The sequence below is a fragment of the Caloenas nicobarica genome, chromosome 5, assembly GCF_036013445.1.
Source record: "Caloenas nicobarica isolate bCalNic1 chromosome 5, bCalNic1.hap1, whole genome shotgun sequence".
NCBI classification, from domain to species: Eukaryota; Metazoa; Chordata; class Aves; order Columbiformes; family Columbidae; genus Caloenas; species Caloenas nicobarica.
Window position 1 is genome coordinate 52307956 of NC_088249.1, and position 17826 is coordinate 52325781.

The 17826-nt window shown below is 38.2% G+C and overlaps 1 protein-coding gene across 3 annotated transcripts in view; it reads left to right on the forward strand.

The window, feature by feature from the left end:
• Positions 1-17826, forward strand: part of KCNQ1 (potassium voltage-gated channel subfamily Q member 1) — a 355093-nt gene that overhangs the window by 110263 nt on the left and 227004 nt on the right. For 2 of the 3 annotated variants that reach the window (XM_065637046.1, XM_065637048.1), the window contains exons 11-12: positions 2813-2878; positions 6102-6222. In XM_065637046.1, coding sequence (XP_065493118.1) covers positions 2813-2878; positions 6102-6222 — 187 coding nt within the window. The remainder of the gene's footprint in view (positions 1-2812; positions 2879-6101; positions 6223-17826) is intronic. The other variant, XM_065637047.1, reaches the window with a different exon arrangement.

The window sequence follows — 17826 nt, forward strand, 5'->3', positions numbered from 1 at the left end:
GTCTTACCTTTTTGGTACGCTTCTGTCTTGTCTCGTCTGTAATATCCATGCTTTTCCACTCTTTCTTGGCTGCTGTTAAGGAATGGTTGCAAATTTCATCTGGTGGTAGAAATGACAGCTGTTAAAAGGTGGACAAGTACTAAATTTAGTCTGCGTATCAGGCTTTGAGTACAGATACCTTTCTTCAAAACAATCCAATGAATGAACTGTACAAATGCTGCTTAGATTTGTACAGTCCCACCTTTTATCACTAAGTTTACAAGCTGATTAAAGGACAATGTGATTTGCAGGTAGCCTATTACTGCCTCTTCAAAAATCAGCTCTGTAAGCTTTCAATAAAGGATTTTCTCTGATTTCTTCTGACACTTATCTTTTTTCTTTTTTATCTGTGTTCTGCTCTCTCTAAACTGTTACAAGTATACAGGACAAACAGGAATGTTAAGATTGCTTGGTAAGTTGAGGAAAATAATTTTATCTATGGCATGCCAGTTTACGACAATGTAATGTTTGCCGTGCTTTTCATGTGTGTCCAGTGCCATATAGTTTCTAGGAAATCTTTTGCAGCCAAGGAGATCTAGACAGACAAAAATGTACCTTCTCACAATTGTAATCACAATCGCACCCACAGTTTCATTGCAAGGCAAAAAGTGAGCATGTGAGTAGGTGAACTCTGGGATTTTAATTGAGAAAAATTGCTTGTATCTGTATAACCAGTAGGAAAAGATAATCTACATATAAATGAAGTATAATTCATCCAGTGGTTAAATTATATGAGCATATAGCTGAGATTTAATTTCTAAATGATTAGATTGGGTTGGAAGAAAGATTTCCAGATTTGACCTCGAATATTGTGCATTCTGAAGTACATGCATCTGTTCCTGTAAAAAATACTCTGTAGATATTTGTGAACAGATGGGGACCCATAAATTAAATAATTTATTTTACCGTTTGTCTGGATTCTGTGATCACTTAAGCAGCCATGTAGTCCTGTGATGTTTCTAATGTGCTTGCTTAGGCACTTTCTTAACAATTGAGTGTTCCCCAAAGACTCTAGGATTAGAGCTACGTCTGGGCAAAAAACCTCTGTGATTTAGTGAGAGTGCTATGAGCCACCTGTGAGTTGTCTGTTCTGCATCCACTAAAGCCAAGAAAGGCTTCTCTTCAGTAATTGGATGCAAGGATGCTCAGGCTTGGATTAAATTGTCTGAAAATACAATATTCAGTTTCTCTTCTGAACCCATGTGTAACATAGGTGCAATTCAGGTGGTAAAATAGCAGAAAACAAACTGCATCTCCTTGACTCCCCCTGACCAATCCTTGATTTGCCCATTTTCCTGTTTCCACGTTTCTCCTGTATTCCAAGCGGTGCATTTTAGTTGAGGGTGAGCATGGTGGAACAAGCTCAGGAGCACAGCAAGAGCCATGAAGTCCCCTGTTTTACATGAACAAGAAATTCCTTCGTCTTGGGGAAATGACAGAGGAGCTTTGCCAGCCACTGTAGGTTCAGTTTCTATTTCCTAGCCAGGCAGCATGAGCTCAGTGGACCCAGGAGGTTACGAAACACCCAAGGAAATAAAGAGGAGGGGGTGTATTTGTAGTTACTGTGGATGAGGTCACCTACACAGAAAACTGAAGCTGCCGAGTCCAAAGCTCAGAAACAAGAAATTAGGAAGTACAAGAGTAAAATATGCCCATTCAGCTTTAATTTGGAAGCCTCTTGTCACATATCCATGTGCAGTTTTCTCATATTCGTGAAATTCTGGTTCTCCCTTTGAGCTGCCCACTTGTATTCAAGTCTTCGCACTCCTGGATCCCCCATCTGGCTTCTCTGCCAGTATCCTTCTGCAACCAAAGATTTCCACCACCTTTCCTCCCTCCTCCTTTCTTCTGGCATCGTCACTTCAGCAAAGACCCAAGAGCCATGGCTGGAGCATGCCTAGCACTGACAGAACACTTGCAAAATGAGGGTTTTCCCAGATTTTTTAATGAAAAACATTTCTATTTTGAGAATTTTTCTCTTTGTGTAAAAGGCGACATGCCTGAAAGATATTGCTCTGTCCCGGTGTGTGAATCCACAGGCATTTCTTAATGAAATAATTATTAAAAGGATAATGCTATTCAAAAGAACTGAACATAGCACAAACGTGATATGTTGCTGAGTCTTTTTCTCATCATTGACTCCTCTTGCTTGCCTGAAACTCTTCCCCAAGAAATTCAGCTTGCAGCAGGCACTTGACTTACAGAGTTGAAGTGGGCAGTTTCAAATGTTTTTTATGGGATGTGTCAGGCAGCTTTAAACACGAGTGGCAGTCCTGGCCTGCCCACTTGACAGCACTGATATCTGTCCAGGATCTGGCTACACCAGGAACGGTACGAACCAGGGCAAGAGGGGGCTGACCCCTATGAGATCATACACTTTGAAAAAGAAACACTTGAGGGAATCCTAAAGTCAAGAAGGAAGGGGCAAGCAGGTAGATTACTTTCCCCAAAATGGGATTGGCATGTAGGGAGGAATATTTTGCAGCAGGCGATACCGTCATGAAGAATGGGTTTGAAGGGACACGATGCCACCCCTAGTGGTCGTTTCTTATTTTGCTGACATGGAATACACACTGAAAGAGTTTCACACCAACTCTTTTCCACAGTAATTTATTTTGTTTTTAAAGATGTCGGGTACAACATACTGTATTTTAGGTATGTCTGCATCTCCTCAGCTGCCTGTCTGGAGCTTTTGTTCCTTTTTTTTTTTTCTCCCCCCCCACCCCCATCCCTCTCCTATCTCTGTTTCATGTTCATCTTTACTCTGACTCAGATTGTCAGCGCTCCTGGCCATCCTTTCCCACAGACCAGCAGTCTTCCAGCGCTCCTTCCTCTCCAGGTAATACTCATAATATTTCATTGCTCCATCACCTTTGTTAATTACTAAATCTTTGCAATGCTCTGTCTGGAGTTGCCTGCTGTGGCACAGAAAATTGTAATGCTGGTTTTCAAAGAAAACATAGGTATGTCAGTAGAATTTTGAGTTTGCAAAGTTTCTCAGGTTCTAAATTGCAAATATTTAAGAAAATACCTCTGCTCTGCAGATTTTTTTTTTAAATGCATTAATTAAAACTCAAGTTTTCCCTGAAAAGTGCTTTGAACTGTTTTAAACTTTTTGTCTGTGCTTGCAAAAGAGGAACTGTAAAATATTTTCTGTCCCTCCTACCAGAAAGGCATCTGCATACATGTCATATTGTGTACAGAATTGTTGTGTTGGTAATATAGAAAACCCATCAGTAATTTTTTGTTATTGTGATTATAATCCTGAATTGAAAGTTCATAGAATCATGGAATGGTTTGGGTTGGAAGGGACTTTTAAAGTTCATCTAGTCCAATCCCCCTGCAATGAGCAGGGACATTCTCAACTAGATCAGGTTGCTCAGAGCCCCATCCAGCCTGGCCTTTGAGGTTTCCAGAAAGTTCAGAATTTCTGTTTTAAAGAGGTTCCCATATTGTGAGGGGTGTTTTTTCTGCCATTTTGAAGCTTTATCAGTTGGATAGCCGTGCCTGTTACTGCTGCTGCTATCCATCAAAAATAGAGAAAATAAAGCCTGGGGACTCCTGCGTTATAGTAAATATCTCTTGTTACATCTGTTTCCTGTTTCTTTTCAACCATTATTATCCACTGAAAATGAGTTTCTAAAGCATCTTTTTTTTTTCTCCTTTAGCCTACTTATTTAGAAATTTAGTGTCTTTTCTAACATACTTTTTTTTTTAATACTGCTTTACAAGAAAGACTCCTCCAAAGTCAAATGGCTATGAATTTATTTTTATAGATAAAACAACATGTTGCAGTGGCACAAGCTCCCTGGTGCTCTGCTTGAGCCTCGTTTCAAGGCACGTTGTTGCAGGGAAGCTCTCGTTTTTACCATGTTCTTTCCTTGGTCTCTCTCTGTGCAAGCAGGTTGCATGGTGATGTATTGGAGTGGTTCCTTCCTTATGTTGGAGGCAGCCACATATGTTTAAAAATGAGAGCTTAAAGAGCAGAGGGCTGCACCAGTCACCAGAACAGATCTTGGTTATGATCTTAGGAAACCTGAAAATAAAAAGGCCAGGGGAGATGCCACGTTTGCATCTTATTAAGCAGCTTTTCATCCCTGTATTCTCAGATAATGGGACTTTCACGTAGGCTGAGGTACAGCCTTGACTCCTTGTTCCATTTTTGTTGTGTCACTCCTTCTCTACCCTCCCATGAAACTGAAAAGCAATAACTGTGAGTGATGCAAGAATGGCTGTTTCTGCAAATCTGCTTGTGTGCTGCATTGTATTGTCTCATAAACACAGTTTAGTGAGTGTTCAGCAAACACTTCACATGGATTTAGGTTCAGCACTTGTCATCAGGAGCACTAAAAAGGCTGTGAGTCCTCCTAGAAATTGTGAAATTTTTATTTGTATCTTGTAGAAATGAAACCAGTGAAAATTAATTTAGTGAAAGTCAAATGGAGTCTGTTTTAAAGACATTTTGCTACAAATCTGAATCTGGAATTATTTTTCTTGTTTCACAGTCACTATGTGGGTGATGGCTACAGCAAAGTGATTAAATAACATGATACCAAACCCAAACATAGGGAGCTAACATTTGCTAAAACTTACTGTAGAATTTTCATTTTTAAGTGCTGCAAGTGGCTCATGCTTTTAATTTGTCTTTAAAATGTAATTTTTTCTTTTAGCAGTTGTCTCTTTTTTAGTGTGATTTCAGAGGTCTTCCTCTCCTGTTAGAATTGCTGGAGAGCAAACTTTCACACTGTAATTTTGAATGGCCATGTGCCTGATGATATAATAGGATTTTCTCTTCTATTTACTTGTAAAAGTTCAAATACATTTCTGCCATATGAGGTCATCTACTTACTTGAGTCAAATGATTGCATTTTTTGAAAGAATTTGTTTCCTCGTATCCCCCCTTCTATTCTCATTAAATTCAGCTACATTTAAGTTAGCCATTTCTGCTGTATTCCTTTAGCTTTCATGTTGCATTTTGGCAGGACATTTACTGTTATATTAGAAGGTATTTTGTTTAATACAGTAGAAACTTCAGAAGTTACAACATTATAATTGTTTCATTGAAAGATCCAGCCAGTTGCACAGATAAAGGTTTCTATGGAGGTGTCACAATCTATGGTTTCTACAGAATTTTACTTTTTTATTCTCTATAAAATTCATTTACAGTCATGTATAAATACAATAGTAGTTTTATTTATATGCAAATGTCAGGGCTATGCTGGAAAAAGAACTTAGGGTTCTTAATGTTAGAGTCTGGCAGAATTTTGGAGCCTGAGTTTAAAAATGAAATCTATAATACTTTGCCTAATTTGTTGGATGCATGAAAGGCTTGCCTAACAAATAACTTTGACACTAAAAACATCCAATATCTGAAGTTTTGTGAAATCGCCTTCCTACTAAGGACCTCGTCTGTGATGAACTGAACATCTTGCCACCTCTCTGATATCTGGACTCAAAGACGAGGCATCCGTCATCTGGGAACCAGTAAGACCAGCTCAGACAGTGACAGGAGCTGACTGCTCACTGTGAAAATGCCTTTGTTGATCTAGGCCTGATTTCTTGATCTTAGTCACAGTAATTACACCCCAGAAATTGGTATTATAAACTAAAACTTGAAGTAGAGATGATGTAAAAAGGAACTGATCTTGCCACTACTCACGTGCTGTTGCTGTAGAGCGGTGGCCCATGGTATGGCTGAGTATAGTTTTATAATGCATGAAGCTGCCTGTGATATAGATAACTCTACATTCTAGTGTTTGAAGAGTATGAACAAAAAACAAACGAACAAAAAAAAAAAAGGGGGGAAAAAAAAAAAGGGAAAAAAAAAAAAGAAAAACCCCTAACTTTAAGTCTTCAGCAGAAGTTGAAATTCTTTGAGTTGCAGAAGAGTTAAAGTTTTGCTTTTCTTGAACTCTGTGGTATATGCCATTTTTTGGTAGTAACTTCTGTTTTCAATATTCTGTTAATATATACAGTGTTTCAGAGATCTAAATGAGTGGTAGACCTTTCTTGAAAAAGCTGAATGCTATTGCTTTAACTGTTATCTGCATGTTTCCTCACAGTGAAAAAAAGCCCGATGTTTTTAGATGTGAACACAGGACCCTTCATCAGGACCAGCAGCTTTGCCGATGAGCTTGACCTGGAGGGTGAGACACTGTTGACCCCAATAACTCACATCTCACAGTAAGTCAAGGCTATTCAATTGTTCATTAGTTGACTTAGACAAGAGAAGCCAATTCAGGTGGGAGGAGCTGAAATATGGAGCTGATAGGGCTATCTCAGATGTTTGCGTCAAACTCTTTTTACCTTGAAGCTGGTGTATACTGTTCTGAGTGCTAGTAAATCTTCATGTTGACCTAAAGAAAAGTTCACTTGGCTGTGATACAAGGCTTTAGTTTTGAGTTTTCAGCTAGTGTCTGTGGGCAGCTGGTGGTTGATAGCCTCAAGATTTTCACATGGAGACAATGTGTGGGAGTACTTGCCTGTTGAGTTATATTACTCCCCCCACCATTTTCGCGTGGAATAGCTGTAAAGTGCAAATTTTGAACTACTACTTACATGAAATACCAGCCTTTCCCTTTCAGCAGCACCTTGTCTAATAGTCAAATGATGATCTGCATTGGAAGAAAAGATCTGTTTTGATCTTTATTGCTGCTATGTGGTATGTGAAAATCACGTGAAATAGACCTTTTATTTTCTTTTTAAAAGATTTTCCACATCTTTGATGCTATAATGTTATTTACGTGTTTTCAGATTATTCCAAAAAACAGAGAATTGCAAAAGATTTTTATTCAAATGCCTTTTAAAAGAATCTTCTACCATTGTTTATTTGAAACTTCTGACAAATGCTTATTATTTACCATAGTAGATGTGTGACAGTATGTCCTCTCGCAGAGGAATGAGACAGTTTTTTGCCCTCCTGTTCCTAGAAATCTGAGGATTTCTGCAGTGAAACCACAAATGAAAATTCTTGGCATACTTTTTTCTGAGGTACAAGACACACAGAAATGCCTGCTGCCAATTTTCAGGCCTTCTTCCTATACAGTATAAATAGCAGAGAAGCACGAACATACGTTTTATAATCAAAGTAGGTTTGTGGGGAGTCTTCCCTGCCCTCAAACAAAAGGACTTGCATTTTCAGCTGAGTTGCCTGCATGTACGTGTATATGTAGACAGAGGATTTAGGAGACTTGTATACTGGGAGATTTCTTAGTGGTACAAGCAGGAGGAGGAAGTCATAAATTTCCTTAAGCCTTAGACAAAAACAACAGAACAGCAAAAGCAGATCTAGAAGTTTCCTTTGCATAGATTTTTTTAAACTTTAATTTACCACAACATTGCATTCTTTCTTTAAAAGAACTAAGCTTTGGTACTAAGAGTTTTCATTACCCTTTCTGGATTTGGGGATGACTTAGTTATTTTTTGTCGTCACCTTCATTGACGCATTTCAAATAGTTAGGTGCTCCATCACTTTTAAGTCCAACTTGTGTAACATCTGAGGTATTTTTTTTGCCTTGAACTACTTGTAGGAGAACTTAGGATACAGGCAATGTGTGTCAACTGAAGAACCGTTTCAAATTAAGACCCTAGTCTTTTATATATTTATCTTTTACTTCCTTAATTTTTGGTTGTAACCTTTTAACCTTTGTTGAAATCTCCCTAGAAGGCTCTAGGTCATGAGTGGTGGGATGGTACCAAACATGTCCCCATATATGGCTTGAATTGAGTCTCTGTTAGGGTGGAAGAAAATGGAAGTTATTGTTTCTTTTAAACTGGTTTTAGATTCAAAACTGGATAAAATGTTAATTGAAATGTATCTCTTTGAAGCATGGGTGCCCAAATGTTGTAGAGCCTGAGAACTGTTCTCTTTGAAGTGTATTTACTTTGTATGCAGTTTATTAAAAGGCCTGAAATAATGCCAAATCAGCCTAGAGATATTAAAGGTTTGGCAAAGAATTAGTGAAAACCCTGTGTTTTGTGATGACGGTTGGAGTACCGGCATTCAGGTAACAGATATTCCCAAATATTTTGAAATGGAAAATATTCCAGTGTTTATTTTACTGTGTAGTTGTGTGTTCTGCTTGCATTTGAGGTGGCTGAAAAGCAAATTGCAGTGCTGCATTTCACTGGGTGCCCGTGTTGCTGGGTGCTGAAGACCAGTCATTTTCCATGAATTATTTAGACAAATACTTATTTTTCATTCTTCACTTCAAAACCCTAGGGAGCAAATATTAATGAGCTGGTTACACATGTTGGTAGAACCTGCTTGTTAGACATGTGGACATAGATTTAAGGATCATATTTAAGATTGTGCAATAGATATTTGTGTGCAAGGCCACATGCTAATTTTCTGTGTAATAAAAGGGGTTAGTCATTTCAGATCTGAGTCTATGTGTGTTTTTAATATGGGCTTGAAAGTTATGGTATGCCTGAGAGAATCTAGGATGAATTATTTTGTTCTGATGTCCCCAGTTGTGAAGTATTTTATTTCCTTAAAGCCATCATATATGCAGTATGATTACTCCATATTTGTTGATAAGGAAATAAGCAACCATATACAAGTCTAAACCCAAGTACTTAACAAAAATACAGCACCAGCTATGAAAATAAGTTAGTATGGAAACATTGAATTAAGTGCAAATACCTCTAGTTTCAGGTCTTAAAAGCAATTCATACTCTTTGAGAGGAACAGAAGCATGAAGACAGTTTCAGAAGCAGAAGCATAATATAAACCTCTTGCTTTAAGGATGCCTGGATTTGGGATTCACGGAACTATTTCCTGCTCAATTATATATTTATTGCAACATATGAATTAGCTTATCTGTAAGGCACAGAAAGGTGACTCCAGAATAAACATAAATTTTTAAATGTCATAAATATGTGAGTAATTACACAGTTGATTGGAGACATGCAACTGGAAAGTGACTTTTAGTTGACAGTATGAAAAATATTTCCTTTTGACAGGTAATGTAAATCTGGCAAAAGTGTGGGGTACCTACTGTGTTACTTACAGGCAAACACTTGGCATCATTGTAGCCTAAAAAAAGAATGAGGCTAAGTTTGTTTCCTCACTTGCATTGGGTCATGGAAAGAAAATGTCATCTTTCAGTCCATATGACAAAGTCTCCTTTAAATTGAATTTCAGTGCCCTGCTTCTTTATGCAAAAAACATTATCTTTTAATAAATGTAGGTGCATATTGCTACTGAATTTAATAGGACTGGTTTTGTATCTAGTGGGTTTTTTTGCAGGACATACTCCTGGCTATATTTTAAAACTGTTTTGAAATAAATATCCTACTAAGCATAGCCCTGTTTCTGTGGAATTAGAAATGGGAAATCTTTCATGTGGAAAGATTACTGTACCTGTTAATAATTTGTCACTGCCACTTTGAAGAAACAAAAATAATAATTGAAGCACTTTGAGGCCTGATGTTCAAACAGGAAAGTGATTAAAATGTCATAGAAGAGCCAAGTTTGCAGCAGGTACATGCAGAAATATAGAATAAAACAGCAGTGCATGGCAGGATGACTCCACTTTTCCTTCTACATGAGAAGTCTTAAACACAGAAGATGCAGACTCAAGCAGAGCAACCTGTGTAATTAGCTATTATGGATCTCCCCTATAAAATGAACCGTAACAGTTTGAAGAATGCAGTACACAGTGTGGTGTTTGAGATAAGACTTGGCTCTTCAATGGTTTGTTTAATGATCTTTGTGGTCTGCTCTGTCGTAAAAGTGAAATAGGAGACTGGACTGCAGCAATAGCACACCTCTCCTTTGGACTCCTTTGGACCTCACTGTTTGCTTTCTCTCTGGTCAGCACGTTCCCGAATTGTCTTCTGTTCTCTGTGTTACTTCACTGGGTCTTTTGTTCTATTTGCATTTTAAAGCAGCGGAAAATCGATGCTACTTGTAGCTGAGCCTCAGCCACCAAGAGGTTCTTTCCATATGTTTGTATAATTGTTTGATTTCAGCACCTTTTTTAACTTTAAATTTGGCATTAGCTGAAGTAGCAAAAATAAATTAACCAAGCTTCTAGAGGGTACAAATGGGAGGGAGTGGGCAAAGCCAGTGGAATTGAGCTCAAAAAGGACAAGAAGAAAATAATGCAGAACTCTGAATCCAATATATCTTTAGATAAATATTTCTCACTTCTGTAAAGAAGTTTAAAAAGAGCTCTGCATTCTCCATGCAGCTTTCAGAAATGCTACTGAATGAAAAATAAGTTGATGTCTGTTATTTCTATAGTCTCCCACAGATCAATAGATAGTGCTTTTTTTAATCAGTTCTGATGTATAAATGTTTGATATTTCTTTCTGCTGCTTAATAAGAGTAATCTTATAGGGAAATACTATCTCTAAACATATTGTAAATTTACTGCAGAATTTGAAACATAAAGTTTGTCTCTGGATACTGTATCTAAACTCTTTGTGAATAATCAAGCTACATTTATATATAAAGTTTAAAGAAATTGATGAGACCCTGTGAACAACCCTTGAGTATCGTACCGTATACTCTCTATGCAAATTGCTGGCAAAATTCTTGATCTTTAAATTGTGAGTATGGTATTACTTCATATACATCCTTCTCTCTCTCTCTTTTTTTTTTTTTAAGAATTACTGTGGGTCCACCTGATTTCAGGGAATGTATTTCTCGCTGAAAGCAGTTGCTAGCATTGCACATTTGTGATCCTCTTATTGTATATATGATCAAAATAACAATAATTCTTGATGTTTTAATCACTCTTCCCCACACGTTTCATGTATCTCTTTATTGGGGTGATGAGAATACATTTCATTAGTTAAGTATTGGTTTTGTCAGTATACATGTGAAATAATTTTTCAATGGAGGCTTTTTTTCAATGGCATACTGCTGTGATCTTAGATTTAATACAGTAGGTTTACACTAAAATAATGTATTAGACTAAAACAATAAGCACTTTCTGTCGCTAAGTGTATTTCCATTCTGAAAACATTCTGTGTCCTGACATGAGCTTTATCTTCTGTGCTTTCTCCGTCAGTGTCTCAGCTGTGGTAGAGAGCCTTTTAGGCATTGTATTAGGAGTAAATGGCAGGCTCCAATGGTGGAGGTGTTTTTAAAAATAAACCCTTTTTTGTTAAACGGCATGATAGACTGAATAATTAAGCAAACAAATTTAGAGCTTTTTAATAATTTCCAGATTAAGAGGAAATTATAGCAGATGGATCTTTCTGAATGATCAAAATGAATGCTTTTGGACACTTTGAAATATAATTGAAATAATCAAAAATCGAGTGTGCTGGTAAACGCTGAGTGCAGTGTCCATGGTGCTGCAGTTACCACTGGCTTTTCTTGGAAGTAATATTTTCTTTCTTTTTTCTTTAAGATTTTTATTAAGTGTTCTGTGTTTTAATTACCAGCACGTAATCTGTCGGCGTGAGATGTAACCACATTGCCTAGGACAAACAGTGCTGAATGTGTTTTGTAACTGTCTCTTTTCTGTTGGATTATCAGTGAATGGAATCCCTATTTGCTTTGACTTCCTAGCTCATATTGTAAAAGATTCCTACTTTTATTTTCCTGTTCTATACCAAAATGGCCCTCTGGAGACTGAGCAAATGTTTTTTTTTCTTCACCCTCGAGTGGCCAGATGTAACAGCTGACTTCTGCTGTCACAAGAATTCTCTCTGAAATGCTGCTAACAACATTTAAACCATGATTTGCACAGGGTCCATTTTGTCATTAATGACAGGGCATGTTAAAAGAACAGTAACTGTATGTAAGAACATGCTTGAGTTAAGACCAGAGTTTAATGTTTGGACATCTCTGGTTACTGTTACGTGCAGTTATTCCAGTCACTTACTTCACTTGCAGCAGGAATGTCGTCAGTGCTGGCTGCACGCTGGGCAGCAGCCCTTTTTCATTTGGCACGTTCCATTATGCCATCCAACTCCCTTAGAAGTGCTGTTTACAATCTCTGCTGATTTAATAGTTTGCTAAAAAGGGAGGGGGGACTGTTTCCCTGAGTTATTCCCTTTGGCATGGAAAAGCATCATTATAATCGTGTGCTTTCGTTATAAATCGACCATGAACTTGGCCATGGAAATCAACCCTAGAACTCTGGACATATCAAGTGTCTGATTTTTCTCATCTATTCAGCTGCTTTGAGCCACTTGAGGACATGAATCATCCTTAAAGCTGCTTTAACAAGCAATCAGAAAAGCTCCTTTTTCAGCAGGAAACCCCAGAACGGTGGTAAACGAGACACTGTAATGATTTCAGTGTCATCATCCCATTCTGGTTTCTCATTGCAGGTTGCATGGGAGAGAGATCATCTGTGGCAATCCAGTCCTAAATATGGCTCATGCCTTAAGTAGGCAATGATCCAACACATTGTAGTAATGAAAAAGGACTCAAATGGTCTCTAATATAAGTTAAGAAATTATTAGTTTGCTAGGTAGTCCCAGTTTTAGGGGGCTGCAAAGCTTGTCTGTAGCTCAAGAGCTCGGTCATTGTAGTAGGGGATGACATAAGCAAACTTCTCTTAAATGTTGAGAGGCACATGGGTTTTTTAGTGTGTTTGACATACTTTATCAGAATTTTATTTCTGGCTTATGGTTATTGATACCAGCTAGAAGCACTGCCAAAATAGCTGTGCCATTCCCACCGTAGCAATGAGCTGACAGTACAGGTGTCCTGTGGTTTTGTGTGCAGCTGCCCTGGTTCAAAATCTGTGTAAAATCTCCCCTGTACCTGAAAGAGTACTGTAGCCGCTGCTGTGCTGAGACAAATGCGATAACTGGTTTCCAGGTGCTATTGTATCTATCCGTCTGTATATATTTAATCTCTCATCCTATGACTAGGTTGGAAGCTCTTTGAGTTGGGGACTGTTGTTATTCTGTGTCTATATAGCATGTAATAGGTCAGATCCCAGCACATGAACAGTTTCTGTGTTGCGCAGCCGATGTCTGCTACAGAGTTGGCTAAATTTGACTGACTGCTGTGATACAGGCAGATATTTACAATCTTCATTTTTATAGATGGATTACCTGGGATGTACTGAAGACTTGGACAGATCTTCATGGTGTCTCATTGCACCTTCAACACTGTAGTAACTCAGCTGCTTCTGACAGTGCAATAAGTAATGTGGCTAATCTTTCCCATGCGGTTACTTGTTTCTTTTATCTTCAGGGAGAAGTTCTTCTGTACTATGGTGGGTGGTTGCTTTTTTCATAGATTAGATAGAGTGTGTGGTTTACATCTGTAGATCTGAAGATCAGAAGGGATAATTAGATCGTCTCCTTTGATCTTGTGAAAGGCAGGCTGTAGCACTCCATCAAGCTGAATGCAGCATTGCTGTGCTGTGTTCTTAATATTAGCAAAACCACAATAACAGACTTGTTTTTCACAAGCTTAGAGAGTGAACAGATAAAAAATTCAGGAATTGACAGTTTGCTATTTCATTTCTCCTTTTATTTTATTTTAACTTTCTATCTATTTATTTATTGGAGAAGGAAGTGGTATCATATACTGGTGCTGCTATTTGCCAGAAGGTAGTACTGGACAAATGTGGTCTGTGATAGAGGTTACAAGCCTTTATGATGTGTTATTCTCATTATATTTTCTCCCTTACTACAAATTGTCGCTGATGTATTTAAGCATAGTGTAAAATTACTATTTGGCTGTTTTATGTTACTGACATAGTATAGAAGTAGTGTGTTGACTTTTCCTAGTGTACAAACTGTCTAGGCAGAAGCTAAGATAGCTCAGCTATTTCTTTTGTCTTGCAGATGAGCATTGCATTCCTTGGTCTCCAAGTGCTGGTTTACATCTTGATTGATGTTAAGTAATTAAACCAGACTCCAGCTGCTTAGTGATTCAGAAGTACAGGGCTCGTATGCTGTAAGAACAACAAGCAATTCTCCACTTACTAACTTTTATCTTTGTTTGCTTTGAGAACTATGCAGAATAATTGGTGCTTTTTTTTTTTTCTTGAGGGGGGGTGAGGGTGGTGGAGAGATGATTAAAATGTCCCACTTATAGCTAGCATTTTAAAAATTTAAATTTATGGTCATCTTAAATTATCTCCAGAATTAAAATTCAAAGTGTAAATAAACATTTTCTTTCTGTTATAAGGATGGAGGATGGCTTTAGTTTTTGTTTAAATGTGACAGCTATACTAAAAGAAGGTAAAAACTTGAGTTGTTTCATAATGTGTGTGCATCTTTCATTGGCAGTTATTTTATCCAATAAACAGGATAGAAGTTTTGTTTAATGGTTTATTGATTATATGACAAATAACAGTTTTCTACTAATTTGGTAACAAAATATTCATTATGAAGTTGTATAATGTAATAATTTTAAATAGCAGTTAAATTAGCATACTTCAAAATCTATGAGCAGCATTATGCCCACACCTGCTGCGTATGCTGTGCCAAATCAGCGTAGCAAACCCACCTGGATTTGGCACCAGGGCTCTGCAGCAAGCCTCAGGCCGATACCAGTGCGAGGCTGTAGGAATGCCTCTCAAGATCAGTGTGTGCCAGCCAAGAGACGTAGCTGACCACTGAGATTTACTCCATGTGCAGGTACAAACGAGTAAATGAGCACTTTTAGCAAAATTATAATTCTAATATTGGTCAAGTAGTTAGCGTTTGTAAACGCTTTTCATTAGTGAGGTGATGACTGTGGATGAGAGTATAGTTACAGATATCCGTGTCTGTGCTTGGGGCAGACAGAGCTGGAAACCAACACAGTGCAACAAGCAAATCATTTGTCCAATGTATTTTTGACCTAATCACCTACTTCTAGGCTCAACTATCAAATTGAGGCATGGAACATGATGCCATTAAAAACCAATAGCATGTGTGACGCAATGGACCTTTGTATTTTAATACTTGGATAACACTTAATCTGTAATAAGGTCTCGTGAGGGCATCTTTTGTAGTAAAAGTCTGTTACACTGGAAAAATGGAAATCAACAGGTGTTTTAAATATTGCTGAATAGTGCAACAGGACAGCAATGCTGAAGGAAAATACCTTTTTGTAACAGTATTAACACACAGGGAAACAATTCCAAAAGGTGTAAATAGGTAGGTTCACCTGCTGTAATACTGTAATGGTTCAGGAAATTGCAAGCTGTACATTCGGTGGGTAAAATCAATCTAAAATTTGCTCTAACATATTATCAGTGCAGGTTTATTTTTCCTATTAACTTCGAGATAAATATTGCAATTGCACGTATTTTACAGGTAAGTGCTGCTGCCAGCATGACCAGGACCCAGTTCAGAATTAATGTAGTATTTTCCTCTTGCTGTGCCTTTCTGGAAATCCTGTTACAGCATTGACACGTTAGAGAGTTTCTTCTGCAGCTGTTGTTTCTGATCACTATTGATGATTTTTTTTTTTTCAAAGTTAAAAATGTCATCAGTTATGCTTAGCAGCCTACTGGTGTAGCAAAGCTTTGCTGGAAAATGCTAGCTTACTGCGATGGAAGGTTTTGTTTGAGACGTTTGCCAAATCCAAGGCAAAGCTGTAACGTGGGGAGCTCTACACATCACCTGGGCTGCTGGATGCGAGTGCAGCACACCTGGCCGTGGGCACTTGCCCTGGACAGAGAGTCCTGGGGAGGTCATGGACCTGCTCACAGAAATTTATTTTCTTCATACGAAGAAATATTTCTTCATTTCACCCAGTGTCTCAGGGACTTTCTGTCATTCCCATGTGTAGAAGTCTGTGTTCTATTTTAATAGACGCAGGAAGTAAAACTGGGAAAAGCTGAAGCATTTTCATTGTGTTGCAGACAAAATACCTTAAATACCTCACGGTAGTTGTCAGCCTGTTAAAAAACTGTAGCTAAGCACCTGACTTGTTGTGGTTGTGTTTTGATCTGTGTTTTTCTCAGGTTTCTGTATCACACCCGTTTCTGTGCTTACCGAGCACTTCTTGGGATAAAAGTAAATACGGAACCAAGTCATCGCTATGTCCGGTTACTTCTCCACAGCTGTCTTTCCCAAGGAAAACTGGTGTGTTTGACTGTGTTTGGTTTTGTTGTTTGGTTTGTTTTGGTGTTTTTTGTTTGGTTTTCATTTGTTTGGTTTTTTTCCCCCTGCATAAATACAATGTCAAAAAGGAAGCGGATCAGAAAGTGGTGACTGTTGTTGTGGGTCTGCCTTCATGTCCTTTCGGTTGGGGACCTGCCCCACCACCCAGTCCTATCTCCTGTGCAGCCAAGTGTCATTGGTACAGAAGTGTCACTGTTTCTGAAAAGGGGACTCATTTGGAGTGGTGGGGGGCTTAGGGATTTCGTGGTTTACAAATTTTGAGCCTGTATGAATTAGAGCCTTGAAAATAAAGGCAGGCTATGTCCTTAATACAGGCTTTGGATGGATGGAAAATACTAGAGGATGCCAAAAATATTTTGCAGTTACTACAAAAGGTTTTTACATGTGGGAGTATGAAGTGCGGTGAGCCAAGAACTGTATCTGGTGAGACCTTGCATTTGGAAATTGCTTGTTTGTCTACATCTGACTGTAGGTTCACTTTGACCAAACCTTTAAGGTACAGAGAGTGAAACATATTAGAATCATCCACTTTTTTTTTCTTTTATTTTTCTGTAGTGCAGCTATTATTCTGGGAAACATTTGAACTCTTGTAGCTTGGGGAGTTTTGGTTGGTTGGTTGGTTGGTTTTTAAAAAAAAATTTTTTTTTAAGTCAGTCCCTATTTAGACACTGGCTAGAATTTGAGAACAGGTCATAGATACCAAAGTCATATGAATGCTTCTGAAAATTTGCCACCCATATGTTTATACTCCTATTTGCCATACAGGCATTCTCCATGGAAGTTAGCCTCTGTTCAATGACTGCTGAGCCCCATCTTGCTTGTTTAAAATACATTCTGCAGTAAGAGTGGGTTCCAGAAGAGCTTGTATAGAGAATAACTCTTCTCAAGTTGGAGGTTTGGTATAGTGCACTTCACAGGTGTTAGGCAGTGGTGAATAGTTTGAAAATCACCACAATCTGTTATTTTAAAGTAAGTTTTAATGCAAAATGAAGCTTGTATTGGGCTGCAGGATGTCAGTATTCCTTTTGTTAGCGACCTGAGCTGGCAGCAGTGCTTAGCTGACCACAGTTGGGGCTGAAAAACCAAAGAAACAAGCTTTGTATGAAGCATTCGTTATTCACCTAGGTTTGCAAGTCAGGGCTCAGATTCCCTCCACTGTTGAATGTGAAGTGTTCTGGAGCTTTGTGTTGGGGTTATAGGGAGGTTGCAGAGGTGAAATGCATCCTTTTCTTCTCACATCCTACGTGAAGGTAGATGCCGAGCTGCCACGTGTGTGTGCTTCCCTTGTATCGGCTTCCAGAAACTCCTCTTTAAACCCAGAGTCCTGCTGTGGTTGGCAGTATGCATACAAAGAACAAAAATGAGTCCTGTCTGGAAATGTTACGCTGAACCTTTTCCTTCTGAAAAGGGACTGGGACAGAAGGCTCGGTTTGAAAGCACTACACTATCTTAGCACAGTATTGAGAAAAAATTGGCAACTGGGATTAATAGATCATGTATCATGGGCTGTTGTTCCCTTGTACTCATCTGTTTTTAGAAAAAATCACACTCTGAAATTGAGAAATTCTGGTTCAGCAGCAAAAACATCAATTTATCCTTTTTCTTCTCCTTCCCTATACTTTTAGCTATTTTTCAAACTGTGCAACATTTAATGGTTCTTGTTATTAACTGTTCCACAGAATAAGTAATAGAGGGGAAATAGGAGGTCAGGTGCATCATCAAACAGAAGCTATAAAACTTCAT